Raw genomic sequence first — 21,583 nt, 5'->3', positions numbered from 1 at the left:
AAGTGTAGCTTAAATCCTGTGTTTCTCTGTTGATTTGTTGCCTAGATGAACTGTCCAGTGCTTAGAGAGGGTTGTTCATGTCCCCTACAATTATCATATTGGGGTCTATCTTTTTTCTTTAGGCCTAATAGTTTTTGCATTATATATATTGGGTGCTCCAGTATTGGGTGCATATATATCTATGATTCAAAATTATATGTCTGCTTGATGGATAGAAAGTTTTATCATTATATAATGACCTTCTTTGCCTCTTTTTATGGCTTTTGGTAAAGTCTATGTTATCCGATATAAGAACAGCTATTCCTGCTCATTTTTGGTTTCCACTCACATGGTATATCTTTTTCTAACCCTTCACTATTAGTCTGTGTGTGCCTTTACAGGTAGGCAAGTCTCTTGAAGACAGCATATAGCTGGGTCTAGCCTTTTAATCCAATCAGTCAGTCTTGGAAAGGATTTTTTGAGCTGAATCTGGTTGGGGAATCCCCTGGATCTGAAGGTCCATGTCTCTCCCTATGTCTGGGAAGTTTTCTGTTATGATTTTGTTGAATATGTTTTCCTTGCCTTTTCCTTTCTCCTCCCCTTCTGGAAAACCCATGATTTGAATGTTTATGTGCTTAATGTTGTCTGTGAGCTCTCTTAGATTTTCTTCATTAAAAATCTTTTTTTCCTTTCTTTTTTCTTTTGTACACACGTGTTATTTCAAAAACACTACCTTCAAGATCAGAATTTCTTTTTCCTGCTTGCTCTAGCCTGCTGCTTAAGCTCTCAGTTGTATTTTTTCTTTCATTGAATTAATAATTCAGTTCCAGGAGTTCTGCTACATCTTTCTAAAGGTATTAATCTCTTTGTAAATTTCCTCCTTCATATCCTGGATTTTTTTTGTTTTGTTTTATTATGTTGTCTAACTGAGTCTCCTTGTATCCCATTGAGTTTACTTAAGATTGTTGCTGTAATGCCTTTTAAGTCATTTAAAGTTTTTGTTCTTTGGGGTCTGGTAACTGAGAATTACTGTATTCCTTTGGTGGTGTCACATTTTCTTGGGTTTTCTTATTTGTAGTATCTCTATGTTGATGTCTGGTCATCTGGTAGAGCAGTTGCTTCTTCTATTACTCTGGAGGGGGCTTTGAGGAGACGGACTTACTCTTCTTTTTCCAGGCTCCACTGGTGAATCTCCCTGTGTCACTGCAGTTGAGTGGGTGGTGGGCCACATGCACAGTGAAAGTGGCTGGTACTGTGGTGAACCACCTGTAGGTGAGTCGTGTTTCTGGCATACTCCTGCTTTCTGATAGGAGGTGGGGCTGCCCATGGCTTCTGCCTAGGACCCCAGTTGTGCTCCTCAGGTTCCCTTTGCTTAATTCAATCAGAATATTCTAAATTTAGGTAAAAGTTCTGTTTGCATTGTAACCCAAAATTCTATACCATAATACAAAATATGATGCGATTCATAAACCCTCACTAAATGCATCAGTTTCCTATTTGGTAAAGACAGAGCAGAGCACCACAGCTGGCTTTTTCCTTTTTGTTTGCTAAGTAAAATTTAACATAGGCCCAGAGGAAGATTTTCAAGTTGGTTATATCATGATTTGTGGGAAGTCTTGAAATGATGAGGGAGCTGTGGACTAGCAACATGAATAGGAATAAAATAACAAAAGCTAACTATTGAATTGTGGCATATCAGTGAGGAGGACAGGGTTTATTTGCGAGTGTGTGTGCTTGTGTCTGTGTGCATGAGAGACTGAGGGTTGCTATCTGTCTTCATTCTCAGCAGTTCCTCTGCTTCCCTCATTTCTCGATTTTCCATGTGGGCCTTGGAAACTCTCTCTTCCACCAGCAGGTCAACTGGCTTTAGAGACTGAGTGGGCACAGTGTGCACAGAGCATTAAAATTATGCAAGCTGGGCCCAGACAGTGACATGGAGCTCTCCTGCAAGATGGTTTGGTCCTCTATGGGAGGGTGCTCTTGGAGGGAGGAGTGTGAGTTGACCTAAGGCCCCAATACCCAGCTTCTCTCCATTTTCCATGTAGATTCCGAGGAGTGGAGACATTGACACCATCCTGATGAGATCACTGTTTCTGAGAAACACCTCTACGGTCTGAGACAACCTGAGACCTCAGAATGGCCCTACTTTGGGAAGCACATTGTCAAATCATGATGCTCTGGGGCCTTATTTACTTCCTTCATGTTTTGGATATAGTGGATCTTTTGGAATTCAAAGGAAATTTATCTTTCCTCACTCCTCCATCTCTGCCCATTTAGCCTAAGGAAATTATATGACATTCAGTATTTTCTGAATGCCTATGACATTTTAGGTACTGCGTGTGCACTCGGGGTACAAAGATGAAAGGATTTCTCTAAGCTTCAGTTTTCTTTTCTGTAAGGTGAGGATAATGATAACAGTTACCTCATCAATTTTTTGAGGTCTAAATGAGGAAATACTTGTAAAGCACATTTAGATAAGCCCACAATAGATGGCAGCTATTATCATTGTTAAGATGTAGTTTCTGCCCTCAGATGTTGGTAATCTCAAAGGAGAGAGACAGGAAAGCTGGTAATTTACAGTCAAGTGTCATCTCTGAATGAGAAGCAAATGCTAGGAAGGGATAAACAAGTATGGAATTGATCCCAAACAAAAATTCTAAGCACATATGTCTCTTTGAGCCTCACCTATCTCAATTATACTTCTATACTTACATGTTATGCATGATAAACTATTACGAAGTATATTTACTTTGAAAAATTGCCATATAGATTAAATGAGTAAGCATATGTGGAAGCACTGTGATTGACATAAGGGCTTAAAAATGCTAATTTCCTTCTAAACCTGTAATCGTTCACTTGGAAATCTGCAGATCTAGTGATCATTGCCTTTTCAGTGTGTCCCACTAGGTTTTTGGCAGAAACAGTTGGTTAATAAAATAGTCTTTGACTTTAGTGGCTTCAGACACTAACCTTTTATGTGATTTAGAGCTTTGGAAAAGCTTCTTTCTTTCTTCAGACCACCCTCCCATCTCCCTCACCCCTCTACTCCCAGTAGTGACCACAAAAGTATATCAGGCCCAGGGGCGATTGCAATGGAGATGTCGCTGAGGTTGAGGAGGACAGCCAAATAGCCTGGAGAGCAACAGCAATGTTCACTGAAGGAAGGGGGTATGAGCAGTGGCATTTTCATACAAGTAAGCAGGTTCAGAGATTTCACCACTTATACGCAGCATTTGAATCCATGACTAACACCACTAAATAAAGCCACCTCTTCCACTCCCTGTATCTTGTCAAAACTCATCTGAACTGCTTGTTTTACTCTGCAGCTGTTTGGGCCATCTTTAATATTTCTCACCCTTTCCCACTCATTAGGCAAAAAGAACCCCAAATCAAGCTTAGAGCAATCATAGTCTCTCAGCTAAAGCAGATGTCCTTGAAAAACCAGACTAAGGGGAGAAGAAAAAGGAGCTAGCCAAATGGCTCTATTAATTTTAGATGTACTGCTTAATTTGTCAGCAGACCCATTTCCCAATTTACATTAGTCTGGTCCAGAATCTTTTAGAGTCTGAGCGCATGGGTAGGTAATAACAACTTTTTAAACTTTGCATTTTGGTCTTGTCTTAAGCCTGAAATCTGTAAGGCTGCCTGCACTTTCTCAGGTCTGTAGAACAGCTCAGAGAAAAAGCATTCAGCTAAGGGGCCATTTGGAAGGAATTTTGGTAAATGTTCCTGAACTGTCATGGATCACGCTCTCCAGAACCTAATTGAGAGAGTCATTTGAGTGAGAGGGAGGCTAGTAAACACATTAGCGACATTTGGTAAGATCTGGGTTTCTTGACATAGTGCAGCATCAGAACATAATATGCATCAGAGACTTTCCTCAAATAGCCTTAATTGCATTTTGATGTCCTGGTGACTGTGAAGATTATTTTTAAATCAAATTGGTGCATTAGAATTACATTTAGTTTTAATTAAGTTGATGCATTTGCCAAGCAGTAATGTACTTAGAGAATGGAAACGAGACACTAAGGGAGTCTTACTCTGTCTTACTCTGTCTCAGGGCCTCTTCCTTTCTTATTTTACAGAGGGTTTATACAAGCTTGTAGGGTGAAGGACATTAGAACATAAGTGACAGGCCAAAAATCCAATGCAAACCTGTACACAGAGCATCAACAGAGAATCAGGAATCCTGCGTTCTGGTTTTGGTCTGCCACTGGCACTCTGCGTATCTTTGGGGGAGTCACAGTTCTCAAATCTGGCAGATAATCAGAATCCAGGAGAACATTGAACCATATAGATTTCCATGTGGGATTTGCCTCTCTATGTCTAGGTGGAACCTCTATTTTAATAATTTTCTCTAGGAGATTCTCATGGCTGTAACTAGTGGCTTAACCATTCTAATGAGAGTTTTTTCCTCTGTGAAAGACTACTTGTTTGGGTAACCTCAGAGATTTGCTGAGAAAACTCAAGGGGATTCCAGGAAAAGTTGCGAAAAACTTTAAAATGGGCAAAAAAGATGGCTGATCTGGGTTTCCTGTCTGGCGCACCCTTTCAGGTTATCTTTCCCCTTGCAATGCCTTTGAGATATTTTGCATCTCATGCATGTTGAAGAAAACTGATAATAATGCAAATGATTCTTGTCCATAGAAATGCATGTGAATTGTGCACAGTGGAACGCAGTCAATTATGGCTCTATTTTAAACTCAAGGCAGCATTTCCTATTGCCTACATATCTATGATGAATTCAATTATTTTCTGTTGAACCAGGTGTGACATCTTACTGGTTCTCTCATTAATAAATGAGTTAAATAAAATTTTTGACATGTGCTTATTTTATATTTGTATGAGAGTCATAATTTTGTCTTAATTAGAAAAAATCATGCTTTAACAGGAGTGACTTTTCATGAACACACTCTACAAATCACAAGTTTCCTGGTCTTAGTGACCAGATTTAACAATCCCAATAGACTTGGAAGAAGTGATGTGAGTGGCCAACATGGGATAAATTCATACATTGTTTAAATCTGCTGATTAGAACAGAATTGTCAACTTTATCAGAAAGGAAACCAGGATGGAAAGTATGGGATAAGAGAAAAGTCAGTGGACTGGGAGCCCACTTCCCTGGATTCCAGCCCTGAGCCTCCATTTTCTACTTGTGAGTTCTTGTGCTTGGTTCTCCCACATTCCCTCCAAAAAGATAAAGACCATAACTTGTCTCATTGGAATATGAACTAAAAGCCAGGTGTCCATTTTCTAAACATTACCAAATTTTAAGACAGTCTTTCTGGAATCAAGACTGGGATGAATATAGTTATCGAAATATGCTCCTCTCCCTGCAATGAATTTTCACCACCTCTTTTTGTAACAGGGTTTGCATTTGCCCCCCATTTGGTACCTCTTATAGTAATTCTCTTGTTCTGAAGTTTAACCCATTCTTCTCTCATCCTTCCCTCATGCGAAAGAGTGACTGCTTGCTAACCAGGCTTCCCAAGTACCCATGGCCTTTCTGCTGTCTGGAAGCTTAGCTGTGCTGCCACCTCCTTCAGAGCCTTCCCAGACTTCCCAGATCTGCTTCAGTGTCCGTTTGAGGAGCTGTTGTATCATCCTGGACTACCTCCCACAACACTGCATGCTGGACTGTAACTTCTAGTCTACTCTTCTGCACCCCCCAGCCCCATGCCCACTTGAACTCTTTGAGAACAGGGCCTGTGAACTGTCCACCCAGCAGAGGGCTAGAGCTCAGTCACCACATGATGAGAGGTGAATAGATGAAACAAATCCTGGAAACAGCCATGCAAGGGTTAAAATCACATTCAACTTGATTTCAAGTAGTGCTTTGAAAAAATCTGGAAGAGATGAATTCAGGCCATTCCATCTCTAGAGGTTCTTGCAAATATCAGCTAATGAGACAAATGGTTGCTGCTTTCATTTAGACTCACCCATGGAACATATGAGACTCGTTGCTTCCAAGAATCTGACAATTCATGAACCTAAATCCTTATTTGGGGTTACAAAAGAAAAATGTTTTTCTTTGAAGCCCCCCCAAATCTAGGTGTTATGATATACATTGAAGTGGTAATTAATTTGTATCTCTTTTAGAATTTAATAATATTAAAAAGGCTGTTCCCTCTTTCCCTCTCTGGGCTCATAAACCTTCTCTTTTTTCTACCCTTATATGAGAAATGGCCATTATCATATAAATTTGTTTGGAGAGAACTAATAAAAATGAAAATGACTTAGGCGTGTGAAGTCAAAATGGATTCTTTGGAGTAGGCATTACACAATGGTACTTCAAAAGTCTGTTGAAAAATAGAATTAAAAGATGAAAAATATTTCCATGAACTTTTTGAAGACTCCATGTATGGTCAATAAAATGCATTTGAACCTTTAAGTTTTTCATTTACTCTCAATGCTTTATTTCAGAGTCCCTGTGATGTTTTTGAGGTTTGTGTTTACGTGGAGTTATTTACATCTGCTGATTATTTACATGAATATCAACGTGGCAGAGCCATAAAAGCTATTCTTATTGATTTAAAAAAGATGCTTTGGTGTGAGTAAGTGATGACTTCCAAGACTGTTTTGCAGACTTCTAAACCTAAAAGCAGTGAGAATAATGGGACTGGTTACATTGTAACTGTTGAAGGCAGGATTTACTTTTATCGAAAAGCTAAGCATGGGTTATCAAGTTTTGACTAACGGATGTGTGCATGCTTGAAGGTGTGTGAACAAATGTGTGTCTGAGTGGCAATGAGTATGTGAATGTGTGTGCATGTATATATGTGAGTTTGTGACTGTGTGAGTGACTTGTGTGTATCTAACTGTGACAGTGAGTGTGTGTGGTAGTATATGAGGGGGTCTTCAAAAAGTTGATGGAAAGATTCATATGTCTTTTAATTCTATTTTTCCATGAACTTTTGAAGTTTCTTTTTATGTGCTGTGCATATATGAGTGTGTCACACACACCTACATACGCACTTGGCCAGAGGACGATTTCACACATAGTCTATGTGAATTCACGGGGCAGTGCATGGTGGTACTGATGTCAGTGCTGATTATAGTGCGGTTCTCACCATTACGATGGGATTCTACAATTTGTACTTCAAGTAGCATTTTAAGAACTTTGCTCCTTAAAAAAGTTGATAATAAGGGTTACTGGTGGATATTGTCCAAGATCCTTAATTACAGAAGGTTATCTACTATAGCAGCCTGCTATACACTGACAGAAGAACCTGGATGACTCTTTAATGCTATTAGACCTCAAATAGTCAGGAATGCTATGGAGTCTCTGTGCATGATAGCATCACATCTTGGGTGTCAGTGGTAAAATTCCATGGCTATAGCATGTCATGTCAGCAACTGAAAAGCTTCTCCAAAGATAATTACTGGATATTACAGTCCTTTTTGCTGGAACAATTAGATAAAGTCTCATTGGGTGTGCTAAGGACCAGAGAGAGCCTTTAACGGTGTGTTCTATACCATTTATCCTTAGGTTAGAGTTAATGAGGTTGTTCAGAAGACTAGGAAATAGAATGTTGTAAAAAAATGCAAATTATGAAAAAAAAGGTATCTAAAATATACTGCGCACCTCACTTTGTATTGGGCATAAAATCCCACACTTTATTTATATTATCTTGTTTAATACTCAGTCTCCCTAGGAAGGAGAAAACTGAGGCTTCAAGAGATTAAGCAGTTTGCTTCAACTGATGCAGATATGTAGTAAGTGTCAGAGCTGGACACTAGACCCAGGCCTATCTGACTCCCAGACACTGCTCTTTCCTGCCTTGCCACTTTGCTCTCTCCTACTATCTGCCTATCATGGTGGAAAAATAGAGAATTGTCACAGCCTGCATCAGCTCCTGAGGTTTGGGTGGGTAATATCAGATGAATTCATGAAGGAAATTTATTTTGCACTGAAACTGTAGCAAAGTAGACTGAAGCATTTGCCTTTATACAAGGTTCAGAGACTAATGATGAGACCACAGCACTTCCAAGAGGAGTATTCATTGCCCTCTTGGGACAGCAACTGGATCTTCCACTCTGAAGCACCCCCCAATTGTAAGTGCTTCTGTAAAGGCTTAGCAGGGTTTCTTCCAAGTTGCCTTAAACCTTTTGTTGTTTGTGAATGGGGCCATGGGCTACTTTTCGTCTCCCCTTCTACATTTTCTTCCGAATAAATAATATTCGTCATGAGCTCAAGGCTCATCTCCTCCAGGAAATGGCCCTGACTAACCCCTCTCAGCTTGGTTTGCTTCCTTATTTATAGTTTTCATTATATTATCATGAACTTGATTTGCCCACTAATCATATACGACAGGCACAACAGTAGTTCATTTAATCTCCGTAATATCCGTTCATTGCTATGGTTAGAACATCCCTGCCAAAACTAATGTTGAAATTTAATTGCCAATAAAACAGTATTAAGAAGAGGGAACTTTAAAACGGATTAATACCATTATCATGGGAGTGGGCTCTGAAAAAAAGGATAAGTTTGGCTAACATTTTTCCTCTGTCTCGTGTGCTTGCTTCCACCTTTTACCCTTCAGCCATGGGATGACCTTCACCAGATGCTGGTGCCATGCATGCTTTCGGACTTCCCAGCCTTCAGAACTGAGAGTTGAATAACTTTTCTTTATAAATTACCCCATCTGTGGTATTCTTTTATAGAAGCATAAAATGAACATTCATCAAATACTTATTATCTACTGTACACCTATTAGGTTTTAAGAACTAACCCAAGCTCCAGGGAAGGTAAGAGTTAGTAATTACTGACTTGTTCTCTTGGAGTTTGCAGGAGAGATAGAGATTAGCCAAATAATTCCAAAAATATGTAAATATAAATGAGCTATATAAACACACATAAATTAAACAACATGCCCCTGAAGGACCTATGGGCCAAAGAAGAAATTGAACAGGAAATCAAAAAATTTCTTGAAACTAATGAAAATAAAGACACATCATACCAAAACCTGTGGGATACTGCAAAAGTAGTACTAAGAGGGAAGTTTATTACAATTTATACGTACATCAAAAGGATAGAAAGACTTCAAATAAACAACCTAATGTTACACCTCAAAGAACTAGAAAAACAAGAGCAATCTGATCCTGAAATTAGTAGACAGAAAGAAATAATTAAGATCAGAGCAGGATTAAATAAAATAGAGACAAAAAAATACAAAGATTAACAAAAGAAAATGTTAGCATTTTGAGAAGATAAACAAAATAGACAAACCATTAGCTAGACTAACTAAAAAGAAAAAGACAGAAGACCCAAATAATAAAAATGAAAATGGAGATATTACAACCAATACCACAGAAATACAAAGAATCATTAGAGAGTATTAGGAACAACTATACACTAACAAATTTGAAAACCTGGAGGAAATGAATCAATTTCTGGACACTTACAAATTACCAAGACTGAACCAAGAAGAAATAGAAAACCTGAATAGACCAATAATGACCAACGAAATTGAAGCAGTAATCTCAACAAAGAAAAGCCCAGGACTGGATGACTTTACTGCTGACTTCTACTAAACCTTCAAAGAGGAATTAATACCAATCCCTTCAAACTATTCCAAAATATCAAAACAGAGGCCATTCTCCCAAACACATTCTATGAGACCAGCATCACCCTGATACCAAAATCAGACAGATACAATAAAAAAAGAAAACTATAAAAATTTCCTTGATGAACATAGATGCAAAAATCCTCAACAAAATATCAGCAAAAAAAAAATACAGCAGCAAATAAAAAAGATTATACATCATAATCAAATGGGATTCATCCCAGGGATGCAAGGATGGTTCAACATGTGCGAATTAATAAATGTGATATACCACATCAACAAAATCAGGGACAAAAACCATATAATTATTTCAATAGATGCAGAAAAAGCTTTTGACAAAATTCAACATCCTTCATGATAAACAAACTCAGCAAATTAGATATAGAAGGAAAGTATCTCAACACAACAAAAGCCATATATGACAAATGCACCACCAATATCATCTGGAATGGGAAAAACTGAAAGTTTTCCCATTAAGAACAGGAAGAAGACAAGGATACCCACTCTCACCACTCCTATTTGACATAGAATTGGAAGTACAATCAGTCAAGAGAAAGAAATCAAAGGCATCCAAACTGGAAAAGATGAAGTCAAACTGCCCCCGTTTGCAGGTAACATGATCTTCTGTATGGAAAAACCTAAAGATTCCACCAAAGCACTCTTAGAGTCGATAAACAAATTCAGTAAAATTTCAGGATATGAAATCAATACATGAAAATCAGTAGCGTTTTTATATGCCAACAATGAACTAGCAGAAAAAGAAATCAAGAAAGCAAGCCCATTTACAAAGCTACCCCCAAAATAAAATACATAGGAATAAATTTAACCAAGGAGGTGAAAGATCTCTACAACAAAAACTACAAATCACTGCTGAAAGAAATTAAGGAGGACACAAAAAGATGGAAAGACATTCCATGGTCATTGATTGGAAGAATTAAGAAAATGTCCATACTACTCAAAATGAACTACAGTTTCAATGCAATCCCCATGAAACTACCAATGACATTCTACACAGAAATAGAAAAAACAATCCTAACATTCATGGAGAACAATAAAAGACCCTGAATAGCCAAAGCAATCCTGAGCAGAAAAAAATAAAGCTGGGGGCATTACACTACCTGACTTCAAATCATACCGCAAAATTATGGTAACAAAACCAGCATATATTGGCATAAAAACAGACACATGGACCAGTGGAACAGAATGGGTAACCCAGAAATCAATCCAGGTAATTACACCCAGCTGATCTTTGGCAAAGGCACCAAGAACATACATTGGGGAAAGGACAGCCTTTTCAGTAAATGGAGCTGGGAAAACGGAGTATCCATGTGTAGAAGAATGAAACTAGACCTATACCTCTCACCACATACCAAAATCAACTCAAAGTGGATTAAAGACTTAAATATAAGACCTATTTTGTTAATTTTTTTGTTTACTAAAAGAAAACATAGAAGAAACATTGCAGCAATGTAGGACTGGCAAAGACTTTATGAATAAGACCTCAAAAGCATAGGCAGCAAAAGAAAAAAAAACAACAACAAATGGGATTATATCAAACTAAAATTCTTCTGTACAGTGAAGGAAACAATCAATAGAGTGAAAAGACAACCTACAGAATGGGAGAAAACATATGTGAGCTATACATCCAACGAAGAATTAATATCCAGAACCTACAAGGAATTCAAACAACTTAACAGTGAAAAAAATAATCAGATTAAAAAATGGGCAAAGGAATTGAATAGACATTTCTCAAAGGAAGATATACTAATGGCCAACTTGTACATGAAAAAATGCTCAACATCACTAAGCATCAGGGAAATGCAAATCAAAACCACATTGATATATCATCTCATCCCAGCTAAGACTAGCTATTTTCAAAAAGACAGAGAATAACAAATGCTGGTGAGGATGCAGAGAAAGGAGAATCCTTCTACATTAATATACATTTGATGGGACTGCAAATTTGTGGAGCCATTATGGAAAACATTATGGCAATTTCTCAAACAACTACAGATTGAACTGTCATATGATTCAGCAATCCCACTACTGGGTATATACACAAAGGAATGGCAATTATCATATCGAAGGGATACCTGCACTCCCATGTTTATCACAACTCTATTTACAACAGTGGAACCAACCTAAATGTCCATTAACAGATGACTGGATAAGGAAAACGTGGTTATATACACAATGAAATAGTACTCAGCCACAAAAAAGAATGAAAGTCTGCCATCTGCAGCAACGGGGATAAGCTTGGAGAAAATTATGCCAAGTGAAATAAGCCAGGCACAGAAAGAGAAATACTGCATGTCCTTAGCCATAAGTGGGAGCTTACAAATAAGTAAATAAATAAAAAAAAAAAAAAGAAAGAAACAATGATCACAATAATATGTTGAACTTTTTTTTTTTTTTTTTTTTTTTTGTCTTTTTGTGACCGGCCTGGCCGTACCGTGCTCAGCCAGTGAGCGCACCGGCCATCCTTATATAGGATCCGAACCCGCGGCGGGAGCACTGCTGCGCTCCCAGCGCCGCACTCTCCTGAGTGCGCCACGGGGCGGCCCTATATGTTGAACTTTCAAAAGGAGAGAACAGAACTATGATTATTAGAGGTTGGAAAGGCGGAGGGGGAGGGGAGTTAGTGAGAAATTGGTTAAGGCTCACAAAGAATGATCATGTTTTGTAATGATGAATATACTAATTATCCTGATTTGATCATCATATCTTAATACACAGGTATTGATATTCAACTCCATACCCCACAAATATGTATAATTAATTAAGTCTTAATTAGAAAAATAAATAAATACAAGTTGAGGTAAGTGCTTCTGATGAGAGAAATATGTTGTCATGGAAGTATGCAATGGAGGAATCTGCCTCAAATTGGAGTTATCAGGAAAGGCTTGACCAAGGAAGTGAAATCTGTGTGGGTGAATAATGGCCAACTGAAAGCGAGTGGGTGTGTGCAAAGAAAAATTCCTTGGCAGGTGGCAGTGTGTTCTTTTTGGGGAAAGAAAGAAGGCAAGTGTGGATGGATCAGAGAGTCATGAGACTATGTGGGTCTTGGATACATAATAGAGGCACAGTGGATATTAAGTATTTGATGAATGTCTTATTCCATTTTCTGCTGCTATAAAGAATAGTACAGACTGGGTAATTTTTAAAGAAAAGAAGTTCAGTCAGCTCAAGGTTCTGGAGGCTGGGAAGTCCAAAAGCATGGCACCAGCATCTGGAGAAGGTCATCCCATGGCAGAAGGGGTCCTGAAATCCCTGTTAATATTTTGATTTTTACCAAGAACAATGGAAGGACATTAGTGAGTTTGAGCAAATCCGTGTGTTGTTAAGTAGACTTAAGGCAGCATAATGACTATCTTCTTTTATAAGTCAGGACTTAGAAGTTTGGATGGCTTGTGTAACTTTTCCAGGACTTATGGTGGTCACACAGCTAGTGAGTGGCTTGGGTAGGACTTAAATCCAAGTCAAGTAATGCCACACTTTTTATTGTTATACACTCATTGGTTTCATGCTAACATATTCTCCGTTTCCCTTTCTCTCTCCTTCTCTCCCTTTCATTTCGTAATTCTGAAACAAAAGCATTTACTTCTGAAAAGGAGTGTGAAATAAAACTCATTGAAACTAACATTATTAAGTTTCTCCAATACTGTGATATTATCCTATTTAATACCCTCCACCCTATAAGGGCAGGCCTTATTTTCCCTATTTTCAAGATCAGAAAACTGAGATTCAGAAAGTTAGGTTATATGCCCTATTGTTAGAGAGTACAGGTGCAGGAATGTGAATCACTCTGTCTGACTCCAAAGTTTACATGAGACCCAGAAGACTATCCAGTTACTTTAGTGTACTCTTCACCTGTAATGGAAGCGAAGGGCAGCAAGACTGAAAACACAGAGCTTGGGGAGGGTCTTCTATAACAATCTAGGTGAGAAACAAAGGTGGGAATGGACATAGTAGACTTTAGGCGAAGAGAATGAGTAGGAATTGAACATCCAATACATTTTGGGCACGAGGTAGAGGGAGGCCTCCCTGGCTGGCCTGAGGCCCGGGCAGCGGTGACATCATTCACCCTAAAGAGCAGGTTTGTGGGAGGGAGAGGACAACTGCTGTGCTCCAGCCATGGCTGGGGTAGGCAGGTAGGTAAGAATCTGGAGGTCCATGGACAGGTCTAGACCACTGGCCTTTGGCAGAAAAAGCTTTCCTTTTTATTGAGCAGATATATAATGAATGCTTGTGAGAGCGATGACTCATCTGCTGTGATTTATGACTGTCGGCTTTGCCATTTGGGCTTTCTTTGCCCTCACGCTCACGCTCCTAACGTTCCCTGTACTCTCAAGTACTTCATTCTCTTTCCTGAGGACAATGCCCAGCATGCTCCACTGGATCACAGTGCAGGTGGATAAGAATGGTATTTTATTGAAAGAAAAATTTTTTTCTGCCTTATGGTATGAGGAGAAAAAGAGAATTCACAAAGCATCAGTTTATTTAAGGAATTATACCAAATCCCCAGAGCACTGCCTTACACATTCTAAATCAAGCACCTGGCTTTTAAAATGGGAACCTCTTGGCAGAAAGAAGGAAAAAAATAAATGAATGTATGTGTGATTTATCACTCCAGTCTTGCAGTTTATGTGACACAGACATTTCACTCCAGGGAATGAATAGTCCTGTTTGCCTCAAAGCAGACTGTAAACGTTTGATTCGTGACCAGACAGCTTGACTCTTAATGGCCTGTACCCAACTAAAATAAGCACATGAAGTTATGACCATCACCAAGCAGCTAGGTATCATTCCTCAGTGTCCCAGTAACATTCGGTATTTCTCTGGAATTGCTTTTTAAAATCTGATCACTTCGGAATAATCTTCTAGTATAAAACTGTAAGACCTGTACAATAAGAAGTTGTTAAATCTTAAATTTAATGAGAATCTCAAGAAGGACCCAATATGCTGTACTTATTGCAAAGTAAATACAAGTCATCCTTGTCTTCATCAGCAGATAGTTAACTGTGGATCGTCAGCTAAAGGCAAGGCACCATCCCAGCAATGAATCCTCTGCAGGCTCTGGTCTACCTCATGGGCTTGTCATGTCTCTGATAGAATAGGGCCTCACTTGATAAATGCCATCTCCTCCTCCTGCACCGATGATGCCAGAACTGTTCAGGTAATGTTTACAACTCCAGCCAGTGAGCTCATTGTGGCAATTTTACTTCACGATGGAGAAAACACGTAGGCACAGGAGTTTGACTGTCTGAAGAAAACTAAGGAGCCAAGATTCAGGCCCTGAACTCTGCTCTGGAAAAGCCTAAGGATCCCTTAGCAGCAAATTTCAAACTAATACCGAAATGAAGCTGATCTTGCGGTGTGAGCCAGGGAGAGTTGCCAGACTCTGGCAGGATAAATAAATCTGCTAGAAAGTCTGGCTGAATTATACCCACCATAAGGGGTGGTTGAGCTGCTGAGGTTGACCCCGACAGTATATGCACCCCAGGAAACAGGGTCTAATTGGATCCCTTCAGTGGCTCTCTTCTTTTGCAAGGGCTTTGGGGAAAATGGGAGAAGAGAAGCTGATTTCACGGAGGCAGGGACCATGCCTGAGAAATGACACAAGCACGGAGATGTGGAAAAGCCCAAATAGGTCCAGGGTACAAAGGCAAGGCCTCCAGGAAGCCACCGGATGGGAGTGGCTAGTGACTGTTAACTGGGCCTGCTTGGCCTTCAGACACGTGGAGTCCACCCCTAAACGGAGGCTATTTCCCCAGTACTCTGGCAATTAAATAGTTTTTAGTGCTAATTTATGTCTCCATTATTTTCAGAAGAGGAGAGAACCAGTCTCTAAGGGTCCATTTGACTAGGAAAGCAGCCTCTTCTATCCTGCTCTAGGATGGGAAAACATGGAAACTTTCTCCTGATATTACTCATGTTTTGGTGTCATGAATGGAAGAAGGGAGTCAAGCCTTTTCTTTAGATAGGACAGTGAACACATTATGGAAGTTGTAACAACTACCAGTTACTGAGTATTTATGATGACCAGGCACTGTGCTATGTGCTTTATGTGCATTTTTCATTTCAACCTCACAAATACCTTAAGGGGAAGAGGTCCTTATTATTCTTTTATAAATAAAGAAATCAGAGTAATGGGATGTTTACACCTTGCATTATACAACAAGTAGGATGTGAACCCAGGGCTGACGCAGCTTAACCATCCCTGAAACATGAAGAACCTCAAGCTGTGGTCAAGAGAAAGGTTCAGATTTCATAAGGGTTAAAAAAACTCACCTGATCATTCCCAGCATTTCAGTTACCATGAATTGGATGGTTCATTGCTGACTCTGATAATTTTAGTTTGATTCCTCCGTCAACGTTCATTTGGGAATTAAATACATTTACTGATTCCCTGTTAGGCCCCGCCGGATGCCAAGTGCATCTGATGCTCAGCATTCCTGAAAACTCCCATTAGCGGTGCTGCTGACCATGCACTACAGCTCTGCTTTCCAGAGTGTTTCCCCTGGGGAAGCAGCGTCAACACGACTTGCAGGATGGCTACAAATGCAAATGCCCAAGCTCCACTCAGGACCTACTGAATGAGAAACTCTGGGGACAGGGCCCCGCAATCTGTGTGTTAGCCAGCTCTGCAGGTCACCGGATGCATGCTAACGTTTGAGAATCACTGCTCTACAGTACTAGAGGGGCACAAGTGGAAATGTTGTTTCATGTGGAAAAACACTGACTTGAAAATTTTCTTTCGTTCTTTTTTTCTTTAGAAACTGTTTTTACCTCATTTCCAAGTCTTCATTCTCCTGTGGTACAAATTTGTACAAGGCAACGTAGGTGTTCATCTGTAATGGGTCTTTGGAAAGAGGTCCCTGAAAGAAAAAAATAAAGAAAAATGAGAGAAGGAAGGAGGAAGAAATCAAGAGAGGAAAGAAAGAAAATAGAAAATGGAGAAGCTACTGCAATGTAGTTTCAGTGTATGGATCTTAAGTGTTAAAATATCTAATCATTATTAAAGATTTTCTTTCAGCCTTAGGTTTATTTTTGATTTCTTTACTTGGGAAAATTATTAAAGAAAATTTTAATTTTCTTTCCTCGAGTTTGATTTCATTACAAGCCATTTGAAAACAATTATTTGGAACTCTTTGTCAAAAATATCACAATTTCCTTCAAATAATTTTTTTCTTTGATATATTTGTTCATGAAAAATGATGCAGCTTTGGCCCCAGAAATGGAAATATTCTCTCTAAAGAAAGAGGGACATGTGAATATCAGCAAACAACTCTCAGATCCTAAACTGACTTTTCATCAGCCTAAGAGTTGGTATCTAGCATATCAAAGGGAACCAGATATATTCATCCGGCAATTAGGTCATTTATATTGAGGAAAAAGCAAATTTTGGTGTCAGACTGATTTAATTCATATCATGGTACCACCATCTATTAGATACGAAACAATGCAATAATGATAATAAAATATCAATGATAATAAATAATGATAATAAAAGCTAGCATTTTTGACAGTTAACTGTGTGCCAGCCATTATGTTACATGCATCAGCATACTTGGACTTCACAACAACCCTATTAGTTAGATTCTATTGTTGTCCCCAATTTATAGACTATAAAGGAGTCTTGGACGTATCATATAAATATTAGCTATTATTACTAACCACATAAATGTTAATGCTGTATAAACATTTACACTTTATGAAATGTAAGTTAAAAATTATGTAATATACTCTGTAATATATAATTGCCTAATACATTTAAATATATAGTAAATATATGATACACAAAACAAACAAAAGTTGCACACAACTATATGTATCCTTTTTATCTGTGAGTCTCTCTGCTGTTCGAAGCTCAGGTACCTTATACTATATTATTCTATTCTAATTTTTTGATATATAAATGAACATATAAAATATAATATATACATATATACTAAAAAAATTTGGTTATATTATATACTTCTATAATTTACACAGTATATAGTATATATTAACTTGTGTTTAACATATACAACAGAAACAAAATGCACAGCACAATACTTATCCTTTTTACTTTTTATGCACCGTGATATTTCTGTTTATTCCATGCAATCTATGCTATGGTATATTATGCTACATTATTCTACTCTATTCTCTAAAAATGTTGGTCTGGGGTCCACTTGCGTGGCGACCTGCAGTTTGATGTACGGGCTCCTGTCTGATCTGTCTTCTATAACATCCATAAATACCTGGTGGTTTATGTTCTTTGCTTGGTCTCTGAAATCGTCAGTGCCATTTTCCGGATACGTAAACACTGAAGGAGACAAGAGAAAGCAGGTGCTTTATGAATCCAGCCGATATGTGATGCTTCTCCTGCCTCCCCATGCAGCATTCTGTACCACCTTCTCTGCGCTGCCACAGCCTGTGTACATGCCTGGCTACCACTTGTCTCCTTGCATTGCCTGGCAATCATGTGTTTAAAACTTGGTCTTATTGAGCAGTGTTCTCAGGAGTGGAAATCCATGTCATTCATCTTTGCTGAATGTGTGAAATTACTTGTTAATGTGGATGGTGGATGAGGTATTTATTTGTATTTACAACTTAGTTGTATTTGAAACACCTTTTCTAAACATCAGATTCTTTAATCTATATTTCATATATTAGTTTAGCTTCTTAATGATAACTATATTCTATTTTGCAGATTAAAGCTTTAGTTTTGAACATCAAAAATAGTTCCTTGATCTCTTATTGTTAATGCATTGTGGCTATTATTTGTTTTTTCTATTAGTTTATTCTTGGAGTGTATAATGCTCTTTCTTTTGCATGTAAGCAGCCACCCTGTGGCCTTTGATAGACAACAAGCCTTCTCAAAATGAGCTTTCACTGTCCACATACACAGCTGTGGGAGGTCCCTGATGGATATTGGGGCCTCTGCCTTACCAATTTGATCAGCCAAATCTACCCTGGTGACCAACGTCATAGCCTTATTCTCATTGCATGTATCTTTTTAAACAAAAATGTGGTACAATAGAGTTGTGGTGTCTAAATTAACCTACCATTTAGATGATGACATTTAAAAATAGCACACTGCTCCTTTATTCTTCCCTTTGAATTTCCTTCATATTATCAAGGAAATATAAGTAGAGAAAGGTAAACACACAGTGGAAAGCTCTATAACCTATTTCATTAGTGCACTGACAATTTCCACTGTTCTTAAAATAGACTCAACAACTGTGATGTCGCAAACATGCTTCAGAACAAGAGCCCCTGTAAATGTACTGATGCTTATTAAATATCTATTCTCTTCAGTTTGTAGTTCGAGAGCTTATGAATAAATTCTATTATCCCTAGGAACCATATGCAGTCATTGGTGGAACTCTGTGGAAAACTGAATAATGAAGGTCCAATGCTATGGACCTTGTCTGCCTCAATATTTGGGCATTCAGTGGTGTTTGCCAGTCTAAAAAGGGTAGAGACCAGCAACACCTTTTCTGGTATTGTGTGGCTATTTGAAATCCTGGTAAAAACTCTTGATTCCATAAATATGAAAATGGATACTTCTAAAAGAATATTAAATATCTGAATGGAAACATGTGGAGGCTCTTCCTAGAGAATTCTTAATTGGGGATAAAAAGAGGGGCTACTTAAAGTGTATATGCAATGTTGAGTTTGGACTGATTTTACAATTTTGTAATCTCACATTATTTTAGCTTTTTATTGAATATCCACCTGGCCATCTGGTTCAAAATGTGTATCATTTTTGTGAAATATGCTGAAAATTATTTGAGGTGATCCCGAATGTCACTTCAAATAACACCTTCAGCTATACAGTTGCAAGCAGAACTGAAAGGTTGCAAAAATGATTTTTAAAACCCATTTTTCCCAGCTATTTCTAAGACTTCCATTTAAGGAAGAGGAGAAAAGAAAGGTAACTATTTTATATAAAGTATATCAGATACTTTTAATATTTGGTGCTTTAAATTCTTTTATTAAGATAATTTGGTTGTTTATTTCACCCATAACAAGTATTCAAAGAATATGCACATTATGCAGGCTTTCTTTTCTTTTCTTTTCTTTTTTGTCTTTTTGTGACCGGTAAGGGGATCGCAACCCTTGGCTTTGTGTCGCCCGTGCCGCGCTCAGCCAGTGAGCGCACCGGCCATCCCTATATAGGATCCGAACCCGCGGCCAGAGCGCTGCTGTGCTCCCAGCGCCGCACTCTCCCAAGTGAGCCACGGGGTCGGCCCGGGGCTTTATTTTCTAATGCTACGGGAACAAAATGACATCTCTCATCCCCAAAGGACATTTTTCTTTTCCTTTTCCATATTCTGTCTTTCTATTTTTACTGTACACACCTGTGAGACCCATGTCCACCATGGTGTTTTCTAATGAGATGATTATTTATTTGGTTTTTCTTTTTTAACCTGGTAATGCAGCAGGTTTCCTTACCGGATTATCTGACATTGACTCCAATTTTGCATCACCAGAATAAGTACGACTTGGTTATTAAGCAATATCTTTTTTTTTTTTTTTATATTGGCATCACTTTAGTAGAGATATACATCATACTTGAATTGAAAGTGTTATTAACATAGATGATGCAAACCAGAAACAGTTCGGTAACGCGTTCTCACGATGCGATGTGGTATGTGTTTAGATTGGTTTTTATGTTAGTAGACAGTGTGAGCTTTTAATCAGACAATGTTAAAATATTTTGTCTTCCACCTTTCTTAGGTGTTACTGAAATCTACCTTTATTTAAAATGTTATCTAATTTTAAATTATGCAATACCTTTTAAAAGTATATTACTGGATTCAGCTTACAAGATTTTATTACAGATTTCTGCATCTATATTCAAGAGGGAGACTGGCTAGTGATTTTCCTTTCTCACGCTGTCCTTGTTTGGTTTTGAAGTCAGTATTATAATAGCCTCATAAACTAAGCTGGAGAATGCCGCTGCCCTTCCTCCTTGCTTCTTTTTGTTTCTTTGAAAGAGCTTATGTAATCTTATGTAATTTTCTATTCTTTAAGTGTTTGGGAGAATTTACTTACAAAGTTGTCCGGGCCTGGTATTTTCATAGTGCAAAATTTAAAATATTGATTCAGTTTCTATAAGGATTAGAGGCAAATTCAAATTTTCTATTTCTCTTTTTCTTGAGTCAGACTTTAGTCATCGATATCTTTCTTGGTATATGCCCATTTAAAAAAAGTTTAAAAATTTATTAGCATAAATTTGATCATGAAATTTTTTTTTAGTTTTCTTTTCAATCTCTTATGTCCCCTTTTTTGTTATTGTTTTTTTGTTTCATCTCTCTCTTTTATCTTAAAGAATTGGTAGAGATTGTAAATTTTATTTTTCAAAAACCACTTGGGATTTGTTGATTTATCATTTTTTTGTAATTTAATAATTTCTGCTCTTTATTATTGCCCTCCTACTGCTTTCTTTGGGTTTATCTTATTTCAGTTTTTGATTTCTTAAGTATGGTGCTTAGATGATTACTTTTCAGACTTTATTTTTTAATAGAACTGTTTTAAATCCAAATACTCTAGTCACAACTTTAGTGCTATGCCACAAGTTCTGATATGTAGTATTTTCATTATTTCTTAGTTTTAAATATATTCCATTTTTATTATGAATTCCTTTTGACACATGAGCTTTATAAAAATGTGTTTTAATTTTCCAAATTATTGGTTTTCCAAGCTATCTTTTAACTACTTATTTCTATCTTATTTGCACTATGGTCAAAAAGATGTGTTATATATAATATTAATTCTTTGAAATTTATGGAGCTTGCTTTATTGCCTAGTAGGTGATCAATTCTTAAAATTGTTTCAGTGTTCTTAAAAAGAATGTGACTCTTCTACTTGTTGGATGGGGTGTCCTTTTTCAAAGTCAATTAGATTAAGATTGTCAAATGTATCGTCAAATCCACTATATCTGTACTTAATCTTTTTGTCCACCTGATTTGCCAGTGACTGAGAGGCATGTTAAAATCTCTCACTGTAAAGGGGAATGTCAATTTTCCTAATAATTTAGTAAA

General features: G+C 37.8%; 1 protein-coding gene across 3 annotated transcripts in view; it reads right to left on the bottom strand.

Moving 5' to 3' along the window:
- The window catches only part of STAC (SH3 and cysteine rich domain), a 164,507-nt gene that overhangs the window by 32,104 nt on the left and 110,820 nt on the right, over positions 1-21,583 (bottom strand). For all 3 annotated transcript variants that reach the window (XM_063115031.1, XM_063115032.1, XM_063115033.1), the window contains exons 7-8: positions 17,792-17,856; positions 16,335-16,423 (exon numbers count right to left, since the gene is read on the bottom strand). In XM_063115031.1, coding sequence (XP_062971101.1) covers positions 16,335-16,423; positions 17,792-17,856 — 154 coding nt within the window. The remainder of the gene's footprint in view (positions 1-16,334; positions 16,424-17,791; positions 17,857-21,583) is intronic.

The sequence above is a fragment of the Cynocephalus volans genome, chromosome 11 (assembly GCF_027409185.1).
Source record: "Cynocephalus volans isolate mCynVol1 chromosome 11, mCynVol1.pri, whole genome shotgun sequence".
In the NCBI taxonomy this organism is placed as follows: Eukaryota; Metazoa; Chordata; class Mammalia; order Dermoptera; family Cynocephalidae; genus Cynocephalus; species Cynocephalus volans.
Note: the sequence above shows the minus strand (reverse complement) of the source record. Positions and strands in the feature narration are given on the sequence as shown.